Here is an 18,795-nt window from a genome sequence, read left to right as displayed (position 1 = left end):
ATCGAGTAAGTGAGTGTACCTGCATTTACAGTAGATATAGCATCTTCCTTCAGGTCAGTCCTATATTCATAATAAAATATCAGTTTGAATGTCCGCTGCTATATCTTGTCCTTTAAACAGTTAAGGGGTTTTCCCGTGCGCTGACACGCTAGTCATCTGTCAGTTGCGTCTTCCTTCTCTGTGTTCACAAGTTTGAGTCCTTTCAATATAAAAGTCTTCTCTACTGACAGACTCGCTCATAAAGACGGTCTTTGCCGCCATCTAATGGGGAAATAATGTGTGTAACTTCTGCTGCTGTTCACGGTCAGGGACTATTTTTTCCAGCGGAAGGAAGGCTTTTAGTGATTTTATCTCATGAAAGTTGCATTGATAAAAATTTTTTGGCTATAACATATGTATTGTGTGGTAACCGCTTTATAAAAGCAACAAGGTACTCGAGGCTAGTGCTGTATCGTGGATAATGTACTCCGCTTCCCTTCTGCCGCGACTTATTCACGATACAGCACTAACCTCTCGTACCTTATTGCTTACGTAAAACACGAGTGTTTTCCTCATCAGTAGAGGAGCAGGGTGTGTGTGCAGTGAAGTCTTCAGGCGCCGCAGGTCTCTGTGAACCGCAGGGAGGGTCGGTGTCAGCGAAGGCACCGCTCGATCAGGACTGATAAATGGACCGTGTTCAGTGCAGCGGGAAGCTCATTGATCAGCGGATGAGAAGATCCCCGGGCGGTTTCTGTTCGCTTCTCACACACAGATGATGTTTCACCTGTAGCTCTTCTCCCATGTTGCAGTAACAGGCCAATAAATCCATGAGTCAAACATTAAATACTACAACGGCTATGTTTACATGCACAACTTTTATTTCAATCGGACCGAATTCATTCCGATTGATGAATCCGAACGTAGTTTACATGAACGCTAAATAAAGTGATCGGGTAGATGTGCGCGTGTATACGTCACAAGCTTCAAATCGGAATTGATTTTTTGACATGCGCACACTGCACGCATACACAGAGTTTCCAGCTGTTAGCGCATTATAACTATTATCCTACATTGGTTTAAAACAGACTTAATATCCGTTTCTGGTCATAATTTGGAGACTATGAGCATATGAACCGTTGTGCCGCTGCTTATATTGGTCACGCAGTACTCTGATTTAAATGCAGATTGTTAATTAAATTTCCAATGATTAGGTCTTTCAACCATCTGTCAATGATTTAACAATTGGTTTGTATAATTACTCACTGAAGTTCCAGTGTCTCAGTATTTGGTGCGTCTCTGTTTAGCTTTAACGATAGCAGCATGAACTAAACATGAGGATCATGTTCTCCTGCATGATTTGAGATCGTCTTAAGCTTCACTGGAATAACAAAATCTGACCGTCTGTACAGAGTCACATGATCAATGACGGTCATTCACTGGCTTCAACAGTAACCGTGTGCAGTGTGATGGATTTTTTAATTAATCAAGTTTAATTAATCAACTAACATTTGTTTTTCTTGCAGGAACAACATTCATATGCTTTTAAATGTTTCCAAACTCTTTGGGGAAAACTTGTGACTTTGATTGTGTGTGTGTGTGTGTGTGTGTGTGTGTAAATAACAAATAGGGGAAGTGAAACTAGACAGATTACTAGTTCTCAAACCTTGTGATAAGTAATCACACAATCAGAGTTAGCTTGTGCCAGTGACAGAGGGAAAAGGTTGGGGCTTTTGAACCAATTGAACCAATCATATTGAAGGTGACATGTTAGTCTTATTTGTTTTCTCGATTCTATAAAAAACGTTGTATCCGTGTTTTCTGGTGGGATTCTCAATGGAAATTGTCTGAGATCCTCCAGCCTTGCTTCTTCTTGGGAGAGATTCCCTGAGAACTGCTCGAGAAGATCTCCTGGCCGTGATTAAAGCATTTAAAGGACATTTGCTGAAGTCTGTTTGTCGATTAGGAAGCTTGTTTAGGAAGTAGGCTAGTTTAGGGAAGCAAGTTAGTTAGAGTAAGACTCGGCCAGTTGTCGACTGAAGATGCAAGAGCTAGAGTATAAAGGTATTGGGTAGGGATGTCCCGATCCGATCACGTGATCGGAAATCGGGCCCGATCACGTGGTTTCAGACTCGATCGGAATCGGACGTTACCTCCCGATCAGGACTCGGATATATATGTATATATATTCTCATTATTATTTAACACATCTATAGTTATGCGGTGGCACAGATTTACGCCGGTTTCACACTGCATGCGTTAGCAGAGCGTAAGCAGCGCAGGAGCAGTGCATATCTGGTGAGCAGGAGCAGGACACGCGCGATTTGCTTTCACACTGGCAGCGTTTGTCACGCGCGGCTGAACCGCGGGTTGTGTACAGACAGAGTAGCCTACTCTATAATGGATAAGTTGGCATTGCTTTATTTCGTTTTCAAATACATTTAAGAGAAAATACTTGTCAACAAGCTTATTTTTTTAATAATTTCATAAATATAACTTTTGGTTCATCTTTGTTTTTATTGTTCTGGCAACAAGTTTGTTTTTGGACATTTGTTTTCTTTTTAAATTGATGTTGGTCATTTGATCGACTGTTTAAAACACAACAGATATCATCAATGCACTTTTTGGATAAAACTGCAGTGTATTTTGGCCATGATCAATGCATATCACTTTAATTCAGCGTAAGCGGCGCAGCAAAAATAGACTCTGCGCCGAAACGATCGCGGCACTGCTGCTCTGCTCTGCTCTACGCGCTGCCGCGCCGCCTCTGCGTGCGGTGTGTGTGAATGCTCTAATCTGTTAACATGGGCGCCGAAAAAAATACACGCTGCACGCTCTGCTGACGCGTGCAGTGTGAAACCGGCGAGTGCAGTTCCTAAAAGCACATTACTGGCTTTGCAAACACTGTGGCACTTTTATTTTTTATTTGTTTACATGCCTGCTGGGTATTTTAAGTTGAGGTGCTATTTGTTTAAATATTAGACTTTTTTTATATTTACTGTTGCACTAAAGTCCAAAAGTGAAGAATTTATGTTATTTATTACTTGATTGTTCAAGCTACCTCACAGAAGTGCTCTGTTTGTTAACAGAGTTGTTGAATGTTAAAATAAGGTGAATTAAATAAAAAATAAGGAACATCCTGGATCTGTTTTTTGCTCTTCTTTATTCTTTTTTTATGTATTATAGAAGTATCGGATCGGGACTCGGTATCGGTAGATACTCAAAATCAAATGACTCGGACTCGAGGGCAAAAAAACCTGATCGGGACATCCCTAGTATTGGGTGTCGATTAGTAGACGCCCCAGTTTAAGGAATTGGGTGTCAATTTGTAGACGCCCCAGGTAAAAGTATTGGTGTCGATTTGGTGACGCCACAGATAGTTAGGTTTAGGGAAAAATCTACGACAGCAGATACAGCCATCACTGTGAAGTCATTGACCTGAAACTTGTAAAACAAGCTAATGTTGCAGATTATTGCAGTGTTGTTTTGAGTTCACTGACAGCCAGTGTTCTCAGGGTCAAGTGAAGAGTGCTGCAGTGGGACAGGAGGAGGCCCGGGGCTCACCAGGCAGAGGATGAGTCTGTCCAGGGTCACGATGTTGTACTTCCACACCATATCGTTGAGAATCTCGATACACTTGTTCAGCTGCTGCCCCCCCGCTGACGTGGAGAACTCGTACACCAGGAAGTCTGCAAACGTCCTGACGTGGGCCACCAGCGCCCGCGCCCCGATGCGCTCCAGCACCCTGAGGGGAGGAAGACGGAAAACCATTAGCATGCAGCAGAACGTGTTCGGCATTCCCACGCTAGAGTCCATCTGACGACAGAATTTGATTTGTTCGGCTGCTACACTCACGTCAATAGGTAAACGTTCGCCTATTAAAATGAATATGACTTAATTTCCAGTTCAGCGTCTTCGCAGTCAGATTCGTCAAAAACTATTTGGTCAAGTAAAAATCAAAGCAAAGATCTATCTAAGGAAGACGGAATGAAAGCAGTAGGAAGAGTCTAAATATCACATCAGTGACTGTTATCGCTTTATCCAGTAAAAGTCTTTCAGTGTAACTGTACAAACGTCCTCCTTCAGCTCGAGCTTCACGTGTCTTTCTGTGTCAAATCTGACCTGATTTATCAAGGAAACGCAAGAATAACTTTGATATTGTTATTATATTTCACCTGGACTGAAGCGACTGAGGTTTACTCGATCATCCATCATCATTTATTAGAAAAATATGATCATCAGGCTTTTGAGGAAGGTTTATTTGTTCATCTGTCAATCATCGTTGTATTGCGCTACATTATGTTTTAAAACTACAGAGCTTTGATCATAAAACTAAGCATTTAAATATCATCTTACTCAGACATTATTGGCACATCTATGCATTTTATGTAAGTATCTGCTATACTGTTATAATGATCTCATTGATTTACAGTAGAAGTGATCAGTATTTCATTGCGGTATTTTTTCCTCCATATTATCACTATATCATACTATATTTAAACTACATTTAATTTAATATTCAACAATAATATTGATCTGCCTGTACTGACACCATTATATGAGAACTGAACTTAGCTGGACGACGACATCACTGTTTTCTCCAGAGCAGCTATATATATATATATATATAAACTAAATTAATAACTTATTTACAACACAAATGAACCATCACTGAACTTACTTAAGCTGGACTGTGACGCTATTTTCTTCTGGAAACAAACTTTGTTGCATTATTCTCCTGTTATCTCTGTAAAGCTGCTTTGAAACACTGTGTATTGTAAAAAGCGCTATAGAAATAAAGGTGACTTGACTATATGAGACATAAAAGCCTGATATATCAAATATGATATATGTATCATATAATATGATTATTTAAAAAAAAAATGTTTTTAAATATTTTTGTCCAATAGTGCAACAAACTCTTCCATTAAAAAAAAAAAGAAAAAAAAAAAAAGACAACAACATGATTTCTCTGACTATCACATCATATGTAACCCTGGACCACAAAACCAGTCACATGGGTAAAAAAAATTAAATTGTGATTTATACATCACCTGAAAGCTGAATAAAGAAGCTTTCCATTGATGTATGTTTTTTAGGATATGAAAATCTTGAAAACCCGTGTGAGACAGCAGTTTACGAAGCGCTTCTTGAGACTCCACACACTGCTAGAGAAGTCTAGTTTGGGTTTGTATTAAAGAGCTTTGACAGAAGAAAAAAAAAAAAGTGCGTTTCACATCCCAAAAGCTCAGATCAAAAGTGAGGATTCCCGTACAAACACAGGCTTCTGCAGACGCGGCTCTGAGAAACCTCACAGCAAAGCCACTGTCAAGAGCTAGCAGCATCTCCCTCGAGAGACCGAGGAATACACACGACTGAACCTCACAAACACACACCAACTCTAGGCCAAACACAACAACAGTGAAGATGGGGATTTAGATGTGCACACTGAAACATTCACAACCAGAACATTTACTCCAACTGAACTGAACAGAACAACTCATCGCTGACACATTCAATATCACAATGCTTCTGATGGGAAATTAAATCAAGCAACACTGTGAACACTGTGAACACTGTGAACACTGTGAACACTGCGATTACTTTAATGAGATTCTCATTTGTCCATTTATCAGAAGGAAAACCTCACCCAAATTACTACTATTAAAAATATGATTTCATTAATCTGATAAAGAAATATCTTATTTTGTAGTAATACATACTATTTTACTGCTAAATTAAAAAATCGACTACTTAATAATAATCAATCATATATTATATTATATTATATTATAACACATAATAAAAGTATTAACAGACACTTAAGTAAAAGGGTATTTTGGTCTAATATGAATTGGAAAAGTAAGACTAATTATCCCTTGGTTAACTGCTAGTTGGTCAAACTAGATTTAAGACACTAATTTAATACAACTGCTTTTAAGTTGATTGATCGTAGGCCTTATTGATCAAAGTTTATGAGTTTTTTTTTTTTAGGTGAATAAGCTTGAGTGATCAATGGACTACAATCAATCAGTTCCAATCAAAAACCTGTGCTATTGAAAGAAAACAAGTTGTCAAAAAGATTGAATCCAGTATTTGGTGATAATATAGCATAACCAGAGATTTAAAAGCCAGGAACAACAAATTATGTAAAGGATTTTCAGCACAGCACAAGGGAAACATTGGTTCGAGGGAGAGAACAAACCGGCAGTACAGCAGAAGAGGCAGAGAATGAGAATGAGTGATTACATAAGTGTTTTTTCTGAGCTAGCGTTTGAATGCTGAGACTGTGTTTACTGCCACTGACAGTGTGAACACTGATGTCCAGTGATTTAATATGGTGTCTCCTGCAGCCTTTGATTGCTCTGAGAGAGGCAGAGACGTCAGAAAGCCCTTCTACACATCTGTGCCTCTGCTCTGCTGGTGTAATGAGGAAGAGCTCGTGACTGGAGAATAAAGTGGATCACACAGGACCGCTGCACTCAGCCCAGCACAAGCAGCCTTTATACGGCCGAGAGCAGCTGCACCACACACACACACACACACACACACACACACACACACTTCAAAAGATGCACAACAAACTAACAACAACCATTCAAAGAGAGACAGATAGACGCTGCGGACAAAGGACACTTATTGTGCTTGTAAAGGGTGATCTGAGACCACCGTCTGATGATACATGAACAAAAACATCAGACAAAGGTTCAGGAACACACACTAGAGTCACAATAAATACAATTACTTGCATAAGTTATGCTTATTGTAGATCAGGTTTAATGCTCCACACTGACTGAAATGCACATGGTTTTGTGCCACATAAACACTGATCTGACTGTACACTAGTAGTTTTTCAAACTTTTAGATACTTAAATATGTGTGTGTGTGTGTGTGTGTGTGTGTGTGTGTGTGTGTGTGTGTGTGTGTGTGTGTGTGGGGGTAATTAGCTGTCTGTCATAAGAGCCTTCCCGCAACTAAAGTTAAAAGTTACACCTAGAACTGATTCTACAATTCTAAACAATCAATTCAGAATCATTAAAGAAAGAGTCGAGATGAACTGGAGAATCGCTTTTTTTTCTCCCACCACTAGTAGTCAAAAGTATGGAATAATCACACAGAATAAAACAATTTAAATAGTAACTGCGACTTGCGAGTTTACATCTCAAAATTGTGACTTTATTTCTCAGAATTGTGAGATATAAAGTCAGAATTGCGTGTTTGTGGGTCTATATCACGACTAGAGATTTACTACTTTAAATTATGAGAGTATAATGGAGCTTCACCAACAATGTATGTGAAAACCCCCCAGCTGAATCCCATTGGTTATCAAAAAGGAATATGTCACAAAGATTGAATCCAATATTTGGTGATAATACAGCATAACCAGAGAATTACAATAATTTAAAAGGCCAGTAATTTTTGAACTGGAACATCAAATTCGGTAAAGGATTTTCAAAGGATTTCACTGCAGACAGCGAGTGAGTCGACAACGGAGAATGCTGCAGCTCTGACAGAAGAGAGGAGACGACGTTCTAAAATGGCTAAAACAGAGATGTTCAGGACATACTGAAAAGAACAGCATCTGCCATTGAAACAGCCTCATTTCACGCCTACATGTGCAACTACAATCACTGAATGAGTCTCTTTCCAGACCCTTCACCCTCTCTGTTCCTCTCTGGTGGAACGAGCCACACACCTCCACCCGAACTGCTGACACCACCACAGCTGTCAAGAATACACACCTTTTCCACACTCGTGCTTGTTCCCTAATCTAGCTCTCTAATAAACATGGCATTGTATAGTGCGTATAGTGTGAATAATATCCTCTTTCAGATGAAAGCGTGTGCTGAACGCCTAAGCGGACAGATGAGGCGCTCTCTACACACGGCGTGTATCTCGCACCTGAAGCCGATCTGGTTGATGTGGTCGGTCTCCAGGAGCATCTTCCACAGCAGACACAGGAACAGCGGCGGAGAGCCCTGCATGGAGAAGTGCGTGATGATGTCGTTCTCGTTGGTCATGGACTTCCACTTGCGGTACTCCTCCTCCACGTTCTTCTTCAGGTTAAAACGGCTCTCCTGAGGAACATTATTCTGCTTGAAGAACGCCTGGAGGATGAACACAACAGAGAAGTTAATATTAATCGGATTAAAGACCCATTCACTCCAAGAACTATAACAATAAAGTTGGGCTGTTCCCGACTTGTAGTGGTTCATTTGAGCCATTAGTCGACTAGTTGCGTGTTTATGATATTAATTAAATTACTGAAATGTATACGGTGGGGCATTGAAAAATGTTCTACATTACAGAGGAATACTAAACCAGAATAATGATCCCAAAAAAACTTGCCGCAGCACACCGGGAAAAGTAATGATTATGAATGTGTCGAAAAAAAAAAAGAAGTGAAGTGAGTGAGTGAGTTTGTGTGTGTGTGTGTGTGTGTGTGTGCGTGAGTACCTGCAGTGGAGCAGGGAAACAGCTGAGTGTGTGAGAGGCCCAGTTATGAGGCGTGAAGTTCATGATGGTCTGCAGGATGTCTTTACACCAGGTGCCCTGAATAGAGTCCGAGCCAGTGAAGAAATCTGCACAAAAGAAATTTCAAGCAAACTGAAAAACAGGGTGTATAAAAAAGTGGTGTCGGATTATAATATGCATTCTCTTACTGGATAAAACATGGTATTTATGAAGAAAATAGTTAGAAAAAACAATTATCATCATTGGACATGAAATGTACCCCAAATCATAGAATGACCCCTGCACATCAACTGCTAAGAGACAAAGCGAATGGTTGAGACTATGAGTGGAGTGTGTTACTGGTGTGAGTACCTGTGACATGTGTATCATCATCAGTAGAGTGTGTTACTGGTGTGAGTACCTGTGACATGTGTATCATCATGAGTGGAGTGTGTTGGTGGTGTGAGTACCTGTGACGTGTGTATCATCATGAGTGGAGTGTGTTGGTGGTGTGAGTACCTGTGACGTGTGTATCATCATGAGTGGAGTGTGTTACTGGTGTGAGTACCTGTGACGTGTGTATCATCATGAGTGGAGTGTGTTGGTGGTGTGAGTACCTGTGACGTGTGTATCATCATGAGTGGAGTGTGTTACTGGTGTGAGTACCTGTGACGTGTGTATCATCATGAGTGGAGTGTGTTACTGGTGTGAGTACCTGTGACGTGTGTATCATCATGAGTGGAGTGTGTTGGTGGTGTGAGTACCTGTGACGTGTGTATCATCATGAGTGGAGTGTGTTACTGGTGTGAGTACCTGTGACATGTGTATCATCATGAGTGGAGTGTGTTGGTGGTGTGAGTACCTGTGACGTGTGTATCATCATGAGTGGAGTGTGTTACTGGTGTGAGTACCTGTGACGTGTGTATCATCATGAGTGGAGTGTGTTGGTGGTGTGAGTACCTGTGACGTGTGTATCATCATGAGTGGAGTGTGTTACTGGTGTGAGTACCTGTGACATGTGTATCATCATGAGTGGAGTGTGTTGGTGGTGTGAGTACCTGTGACGTGTGTATCATCATGAGTGGAGTGTGTTGGTGGTGTGAGTACCTGTGACGTGTGTATCATCATGAGTGGAGTGTGTTACTGGTGTGAGTACCTGTGACGTGTGTATCATCATGAGTGGAGTGTGTTGGTGGTGTGAGTACCTGTGACGTGTGTATAATCATGAGTGGAGTGTGTTACTGGTGTGAGTACCTGTGACGCGTGTATCATCATGAGTGGAGTGTGTTACTGGTGTGAGTACCTGTGACGTGTGTATCATCATCAGTAGAGTGTGTTGGTGGTGTGAGTACCTGTGACGTGTGTATCATCATGAGTGGAGTGTGTTACTGGTGTGAGTACCTGTGACGTGTGTATCATCATCAGTAGAGTGTGTTGGTGGTGTGAGTACCTGTGACGCGTGTATCATCATGAGTGGAGTGTGTTACTGGTGTGAGTACCTGTGACGTGTGTATCATCATCAGTAGAGTGTGTTGGTGGTGTGAGTACCTGTGACGTGTGTGGCTCGAGCCAGCGTGAGGATGAGCGCTCGGTTCAGCTCCTCGGACTCCGCCGACAGCACAGTTTTAGGGTCGTTGAGGAAGCGTGTGAACTGAGGCTGAACCTCTGAACTCCCCAGAGCCGTGATGAGCCTCAGAGCGGTGCTCTCCACACTGCACACACACACACACACACACACACACACACAGTGAGATGACACCACCTACCACAGCTGTATACACAAAATATATGCAGTATACACAGAGCATGCTGTATCCCATAATGGGATAGTACACTAAAAAGGATGGTACGTTTCGAACCTCGGTTTAGAAGTCATAGATGTACAATACACTACTACAGTACATTAATAGAAACCTAAATGGTAACACTTCAAAATATGGTTCCTTTGTTAACATGAGTTTACCACATTTAACATTTAGTATGTCAAATACTTTGAAAACATTTATTAATATTAATTTCAACATTTACTAAAACATTTATTAATATTAATTTCAACATTTACTAATACATTATTAAAATCTAAAGTTGTATCTGTTCATATTTAATGAACCTGCACTAACAGTGAAGTTATATTTTGCATTGTTTGTATGATGTATTGCTCATTGTTAGGGACCGTTCGGTATTTATGGAAGGGGCCACCGGAGGAAAATAGGGGAGGGTCATGTCTTTTAATTCTTTGTTGAGGGGAGGGTCATCCAACTTTTTTTAGTCTAGGGGGAGGGTCACCCAACTTTTATATTCATTAAAACAGCAACATTTCAAAGTGGCTTGTTTGGTGCTATTTTGTTCCATTTATCTCCATGTTGATCTCGCGTTGTCAGCCCCCCTTCGATATCAGATGGGTCTGACCCGAACAAAAATCCAGTTTGGCGCTGTTTGACAGTGCGCACTTCAGTTCGCGCTTAGAAAAAGTGCATCATGTCAGAACAGAATGCCAAAGAAATGTTTACCCGGCAAAGCTTTAAAGCACGAGCATGAACTTTTGTTAAGTGCACAGTGTCATCGCTGTAGGGCGATACTGCATATTTTAGTTTCCATTCTTATTTTGTTTCCACGATGTGTAAGATGTAGGGCTACCACCAGCCGCGGCGCTACCATTGGACCCGGGTGGGCATTTAGGTCCGGGCCCACCCATTTTCTATAGCCTATGGTTTTGTACGTTTCTTCATTCGGATCTATTTGCGATGATCGATCCAAATTCTAAACAAACAGTTTACATGCTTCGTCCTTGTTACATTATTCATTAAGATAATAATTAATAAATGCACGCATAATTATCAGTGAACTTGATAAATGTTGGAGATATGTTTTACATGCATGCACAAACAAATGCATTTCAACTTGTGTGTGCAAAATTCAGAATAAAATGAATGTGCAGCAATTTGTACAAATACAGAGTCTGTAGGCCTACTGTGTTGTTACCATTAAATAAGCTCATTTAGTTCCATTTTTGTTAAAATATAATAATGTTATTTTTTCATCTATGTTGATTATGAAAAGTGAACCGCACACACGAGTAGCCTATACGCAATATCGAGAGACATGGAGCGGGTCAGACATGATTTTGACCACTTAATTAAGTTTTGTTTTGCAGAAAACGATTTTTTAAGTGAATTTCGTTTTGTATAAATTGTAGCCTATCTTAATTTTAATAATTTTTTTTTTATCAACCAATTGCCAAATACCAAATATAGCAGACAACACAATCATAGAGGCGCCCGCGTGGTCACTTGCACTGCTCGTAAACAGGAGCGCATCTCATCCTAACTTAACGAAACTCAGCATATGCCTCACATAGCCTACATGAAATATCTTAAGAAAGCTTGAAATGTCTTTTTAACCATTTAAAACGAAAAGAAATAGGCTACTCTCTGGTTATGTAGTAATGATGTGCATTTCTCTCTATAGGCGTGTTCACTACTACGGAGATGGCGATCGTCAACTTCATCTTTACAGCTGTTGTTGCTGTTAATAAACTAAAAATAATAGGCTTATAATTTTATTAAACAATAAATTAAATGAAATTTTTATTGTATTAAAAAAGCAATAAAAAAATCCTGTTTAATATTGTGTGTGTGTGTGTGTGTGTGTGTGTGTGTGTGTGTGTGTGTGTGTGTGTGTGTGTGTGTGTGTGTGTGTGTCGAAAAATTTGTCCGCAGCTGCTCAAAAAAAAAAAAAAAAAAAAAAAACCCGGTCAAAAACCCCACTGTCAGTGTTTTGTAAGGAACAGGCAAATATGTTCAATATAGCAGGAGACATTTTAATTGTTTACTAATAAAACAGTTATTTTTATGTCAGTGTCGGCTAGACAGATGAAGTTGACGACTCGCGATCTACGCAGCGCTACCACATCTTTAAATCACTATTAGTAGGCTATTATTTAAGTTAACATAAAATACATAGACCTACACCACAAAAACTAGTTGAGGATAAATTCGTTAAAATTGGGCGATTCCAGTGAATGGACGTGACATTTGCAGTCAAAACTTAAAATAAAAATTCTCAGAAAATGCATTTATTTGAAACGTCTGAAAGGAGTCAAGACATTAGAAAAATATCAGTCTACACATGCGTTTTATATTTAATATGAGGGAAATACACATGTGACGTGACACAAAAAAATCTTTAACTTTTAGGTGGCAAAATATTTTTTAGTAGGCTAATTCTATAAATTACACTGCAAACCAAGATATATATACCCACCGGATGAATAAAGATCGGCCTCCACAGAAAATTACATTTTATATTATTTTTATTTTATTTTTCGTGTTTGCATTTATGTAAAAAAAATAAAAATAAATGTTACGGACGTGACAGTTCTCCATTACGCACGGACATGACTGCTCTGAAGCGACTTTAAAAATGGCACAGAGACCTCAAACAGAAAGTACAAAGCCTTTCTTTAAAGTGAATTTCGTTTTTTTTATTAATTTTATCTTAACTTTAATCAATGTTTCATCTGGATTTAATAAATAAGAAGTAGTCTAAATATAGTAGAAAATAGATAATCATGACACGGAGGCGCGGGCGAGTGAACTGGACTCTTGTCTCATAAATGAACCGAAACTCAGCGTAAGGTAGGCTACTTGCCTCATAGACCTGAGAAATATATAGAAAGCTTGAAATGTCTGCTTTTAAACATGCAGAACAATTCAAAACGAAGGAAAACAGACTGCTTTCTGCTTATGAAATCTCTCTGGCGCGTTCTGAGAAGATCGCGACGCATCGTCAACTTCATCTTTGCAGTCGACACAGAAAACACTTGTTTATTAAAAACAATTAAAATTTCTAGCAATATATGACATATTAATAATCATTACTTTTGCCGGTTCTTTGTGACAGCTTTTAGATGCTTTATTCGCAACGCCACCCACATGTTGAACGAGTCACACCGCATCAGCACCGAAAACATGATTTTTTTTCAAATCTAAAATAAAAAATCGTGATACGAACCGAATCGTAGGTTTGGTCTATCGTTACAGCCAGATGAGAAAGCAAGAGTTTATGGTTTAAAAAACAAACAAACAATGGCTATCTGAACATCTTTGCCAAGCGCAAACCAGTACAGAACAATAAATTATCGGGGAGGGTCATGCCTTTTTTCACAATCATTTTGGAGGGTCATAGAAAAAATTATTGCTGGCGAAGGGAGGGTCATGTCTTTTTTGACAACAGATCTCAAAACTCCTCCGGTGGCCCCTTAAATAAATAACGAACAGTCCCTTAATGAATGCATTAATTAACATTAGCTAACAAAATCTAATTGTAAAGTGTTACCAACAAAAAGTTTTTTTTGGAAGAAACTATGGCTGTCTTTAAAGGTGCTCTAAGCGGTGTCACGTGTTTTTTAGGCCAAAACATTTTGTCACATCCAGCAAACATCTCCTCACTATCCGCTCGCTGCCTGTCCCCTGAACACACTGGAAAAACACGTGGTCTCTGTAGACACCACAGGCTCCACAAACGGCAACAAAAACAAACTGGCCCAGCCTGGACCACGAAACATAACAAACAGTGTTCCAGCCAATCACCGACAAGAATGATTTGGGGGTAAGGGGGTTAGTGCGCGTGCACATGAAGGGGGGGGTGGGGGGTGGAGGAGAGAGAAGCATGAAGAGGGAAATTAGCTAGAGGAGAGATGTCCTAGACAACGACAAATCAAAATTCTCAAGAAAATACAATTTTAACATATGGCCAAAACACGACCAAAGAGACGACGTTCCGATGAACAAATAACAAAGAATAGGGAAAAGGAGAAGGAACGCGCAAAGTCCCGAATTTACATCGGAAAAGCATTCAAAAGGAGGCGAGAACTCCTGAGGCAGAAGGGCTTCCGATCCGACACTCAGGTGGCTCTGTTTCTGCTGGACAGGGTAAATCTAGTTTGGTTTTTCTAAATGGTTCATGACTGTTTCAGGAAGCACGGAAGGGGGTGGGGGGGGGGATGAGGAGGAGGAGGGAGGGTGGAGCTAGCCTCCGTTTTGTTTGACAATACTTTGAACGTCGACAAGAAGTGACGTCACCCAACATCGCTTAGAGCAGCTTTAACATAAAAAGTCTGTCAATGCAGCTGCAAAACACTCTTGGCGCTGGTGTTTATGGTACGGTTGTAAATAAGGGAAGAGACTTGAAGTGCTTCTACTTTTAGATGAAAAATATTTAGCAAAATGTATATTTTAATAAGTAAGAATAGTTTAGTTAATTTAGGTAAGAATTATTGCACACTTGTGCATGTGCTCGCCGGTGCTTATTCAGTGAAGACTGTGAAGTTTCAACAGAGACTCATGTGGCTTTTTTTAGCATCATTACAGCTGATACAACCATAAGATTTACGCGCTGAGAAAAAGTCCTCTCAAATGCAAATGCAATAGGAAACTGAGTGTTTCAGATTACGTTCAGCACACACACAGAACTGCAGGCATGTGCAGAGTTAAACATTAGGTTATAGAAAGACTCGTAATGAACACTTTGGGTATGAATACGTGTACCACTACACCCCTACAAAGATGATAACTGGCAGACTCTTGCTGTATGAAGAGTATTGTGGTGAGGTCATGTGACTACAAGGTAACATACTACTGTTTGAAAATGCATCACATCATAATGTGTTTGACTATTTAAAATATTGTAGGACAGTATATTCTGCGCACCGCACATTTACAACACTTTTAAATGTTAGTCGTCATGAGCACTCTGTGAGCATTCTATTTAAGATAGAATCCCCTCACCACTCAAAACTGAGTTTTTGTTCAGTGCTGAATTCTGCACGCTGACAAATCCTCTGATTTTTACAAACAAAGAGTAGATATTATGAAAGATTCATTGTGCAGTCAGCTTCATTGATGATAACTGAGATTTGTGAGATTGCGATGAACTGATGTCAGCTTTTTAGGAATTATTAAGGGAGCGCACTCTGTCATGTCAAAGCATGCACGCAGCAGCCTGTGTTAAATTACCTGTGGTTTGGAAATGCTTTAATAACAAGTCATTTATCAGGAGCATTTATGCTGATGTGTAGGTTGTGGAGACACGTAGGCTAACTTAAAAATAGCCCATTTCATGGACGTACAGAAAAAAAATCTATTTATACTTTTTTTGCGGGCAGGAGTGGGACAAAACATGATTGGTGGAGAAGGTAACATATTTTTGCAGGAGCGGGACAGAAAAATCCATCCGGCACAGGTCTCTAGCTTGAAGCATGTAGTGTTGGTGTGAGTGTGTGGGCGGAGTCTAGCCAGTGTTGGTGTGAGTGTGTGGGCGGAGTCTAGTCAGTGTTGGTGTGTGTGGGCGGAGTCTAGCCAGTGTTGGTGTGTGTGGGCGGAGTTTGGCCAGTGTTGGGGTGTGTGGGCGGAGTCTAGCAAGTGTTGGTGTGAGTGTGTGGGCGGAGTCTAGCCATTGTTGGTGTGTGTGGGCGGAGTCTAGCCAGTGTTGGTGTGTGTGGGCGGAGTTTGACCAGTGTTGGGGTGTGTGGGCGGAGTCTAGCAAGTGTTGGTGTGTGTGGGCAGAGTCTAGCCAGTGTTGGTGTGAGTGTGTGGGCGGAGTCTAGCCATTGTTGGTGTGTGTGGGCGGAGTCTAGCCAGTGTTGGTGTGTGTGGGCGGAGTTTGGCCAGTGTTGGGGTGTGTGGGCGGAGTCTAGCAAGTGTTGGTGTGTGTGGGCAGAGTCTGGCCAGTGTTGGTGTGTGTGGGCGGAGTCTAGCAAGTGTTGGTGTGTGTGGGCAGAGTCTAGCCAGTGTTGGTGTGTGTGGGCGGAGTCTAGCCAGTGTTGATGTGAGTGTGTGGGCGGAGTCTAGCCATTGTTGGTGTGTGTGGGCGGAGTCTAGCCAGTGTTGATGTAAGTGTGTGGGTGGAGTCTAAACCAGTGTTGGTGTGTGTGGGCGGAGTCTAACCAGTGTTGATGTGAGTGTGTGGGCGGAGTCTAAACCAGTGTTGGTGTGAGTGTGTGGGCGGAGTCTAGCCAGTGTTGATGTGTGTGTGTGGGCAGAGTCTGGCCAGTGTTGGTGTGTGTGGGCGGAGTCTAGCCAGTGTTGATGTGAGTGTGTGGGCGGAGTCTAGCCATTGTTGGTGTGTGTGGGCGGAGTCTAGCCAGTGTTGATGTAAGTGTGTGGGTGGAGTCTAAACCAGTGTTGGTGTGTGTGGGCGGAGTCTAACCAGTGTTGATGTGAGTGTGTGGGCGGAGTCTAAACCAGTGTTGGTGTGAGTGTGTGGCGGAGTCTAGCCAGTGTTGATGTGTGTGTGTGGGCGGAGTCTAGCCAGTGTTGGTGTGTGTGGGCGGAGTCTAGCCAGTATTGATGTGAGTGTGTGGGCGGAGTCTAGCCATTGTTGGTGTGTGTGGGCGGAGTCTAGCCAGTGCTGATGTAAGTGTGTGGGCGGAGTCTAGCCATTGTTGGTGTGTGTGGGCGGAGTCTAGCCAGTGCTGATGTAAGTGTGTGGGCGGAGTCTAAACCAGTGTTGGTGTGTGTGTGGGTGGAGTCTAACCAGTGTTGGTGTGAGTGTGTGGGCGGAGTCTAACCAGAGGTGCAGCTGGTTCTGGTTGGTCTGTGGAACGGCGGCGAGCGAGTGAAGGTGTGACAGGAGCTGCACGCGGTAATGAGGCTGAATGTGGTGCATGCGGTAACTGAACATCTCCAGCAGCGTGTGCAGGATCCCCCACGCGTGAGACTTGAACACGTTCGGCAGAAGCTGACCTAGAAGAGGGTCAGAGAAACACACAGTTACATCAAAGGACAAGGACTGAAGGACAGAAATCAGAAACATCTGTGACGTGTGCATCAGACTTACTGATGAAGCCTTTAATGCCGAGGGACTCGATCTCCATGTAGACCAGCAGTCGGCTGTACGTCTCCACCAAGGCGGGGGCCAGGGCAAGACTGGACTTGGCGTGGGCCAGTTTAATTACACGGGTTGCAATGCTGTGGATCAAGCTAAGGGAAGAACAGAAGCTCCTCTGAGAATGTGGCACTTGAATAAGCACAACTACAACACTTGACACTTGCATGCATCTGCATTTATCTATGGGATATAACACTTCTGTGATTTGCTGAGACACATTTATGCACAGAGAGGACTAGCAAAGTAACATGGAGATACATGCATAAATGATTTTTAAAAGTTTAGGCAGCTCAAAAGTACAGTACCGTCTAATTTAGACACTGACCAACATCAACAAATGTTTGTCTGGTTTTGTCGGATCAGTCTTACCCCTTCCACCATCTTTTAGCATTGATGTGTGCTTGTTTTAACTGACTGAATTACTGTTACAGAATTTATGTACTGTAATCTGGTGACTTTCGGCGTTGATCGGTGTCTGTCTGTGACGTGATGATAAAACCCTCAAATGCATGAGGTACAAATGGAGGCTAAAACAGAGTTGATAGTCAATAAATGTATCCGACAATCTCCAAAACATCTGCCTTTTATTTTCAAGTCATCTTGAACACCTTGATTAGCTGGTTCAGGTGTGTTTGATAAGGATTGGAGTTGAACTCTTGGCCTCCCCTACTATAGAAGTTCAAATGGAGGCTACAACAGAGCATCCAGCACAATGGAGGAATCCCATGCAGGTGCTAGAGACCCAATTAGCAAACAGTCGTGATCCTACTGAAGCCATCATAACATGCTGAAAAAGCCATCAAACGCACGTTAAAAGGTAGAGTGGACTGTCTCTTCTCAAGAAATATAATGATCTCTAGAGCAGGGGTGTCCAACACTGTCCTTCAGAGTTTAGCTCCAATACACCTGTCTGGATCTACTGATCCTGAAGACCTTGATTAGCTGGTTCAGGTGTGTTGATTAGAGTTGAAGTTAAACTCTACTGGTCGTCCAGGAGTAGGATTAGGTACCAAGGAGGGTACCTACAGAGGGTACCTACAGAGGGAGATACCATCCTATTAATAAAACCGACATGATCCCACTGAAGGCAACATAATGTGCTGAAAAAAATCATTAAACACACCATAAAAGGTTAATTGGAGCATCCTCAAGAGATGTTGTAATCTCTATAATCCTGCTCCTGGGGGCCACTGTCCTGCGGAGCTCCAACACACCAGCCTGGAAGTTTCTAGTGACCCTGAAGACCTTGATTAGCTGGTTCAGGCGTGTTTGATTTGGGATTAATTTAAACTCTACTGGAAGGTGGTCCTCTAGGAGCAGGGATGGACACCCTAGAACAGGGGTCTTCAAACTCTGTCCTGGAGGGCCACTGTCCTGCAGAGCTCCAACTTGCCTCAACACACCTGCCTGGAAGTTTCTAGCATGTCTAGTAAGACAGTGGCTGAATCAGAAATCACCCCCATTACCCTTAAATAG

At 41.6% G+C, this 18,795-nt stretch overlaps 1 protein-coding gene across 2 annotated transcripts in view; it reads right to left on the bottom strand.

Moving 5' to 3' along the window:
* med23 (mediator complex subunit 23) overlaps positions 1 to 18,795 on the bottom strand; it is a 66,596-nt gene that overhangs the window by 22,682 nt on the left and 25,119 nt on the right. For both annotated transcript variants that reach the window (XM_084091604.1, XM_084091603.1), the window contains 6 exons: positions 17,269 to 17,411; positions 17,000 to 17,174; positions 9,979 to 10,142; positions 8,434 to 8,558; positions 7,879 to 8,084; positions 3,541 to 3,721 (listed from right to left, as the gene is read on the bottom strand). In XM_084091604.1, the coding sequence (XP_083947730.1) occupies positions 3,541 to 3,721; positions 7,879 to 8,084; positions 8,434 to 8,558; positions 9,979 to 10,142; positions 17,000 to 17,174; positions 17,269 to 17,411 (994 nt within the window). The remainder of the gene's footprint in view (positions 1 to 3,540; positions 3,722 to 7,878; positions 8,085 to 8,433; positions 8,559 to 9,978; positions 10,143 to 16,999; positions 17,175 to 17,268; positions 17,412 to 18,795) is intronic.

This window comes from Abramis brama (assembly GCF_963993115.1).
Source record: "Abramis brama genome assembly, chromosome: 18".
In the NCBI taxonomy this organism is placed as follows: Eukaryota; Metazoa; Chordata; class Actinopteri; order Cypriniformes; family Leuciscidae; genus Abramis; species Abramis brama.
Note: the sequence above shows the minus strand (reverse complement) of the source record. Positions and strands in the feature narration are given on the sequence as shown.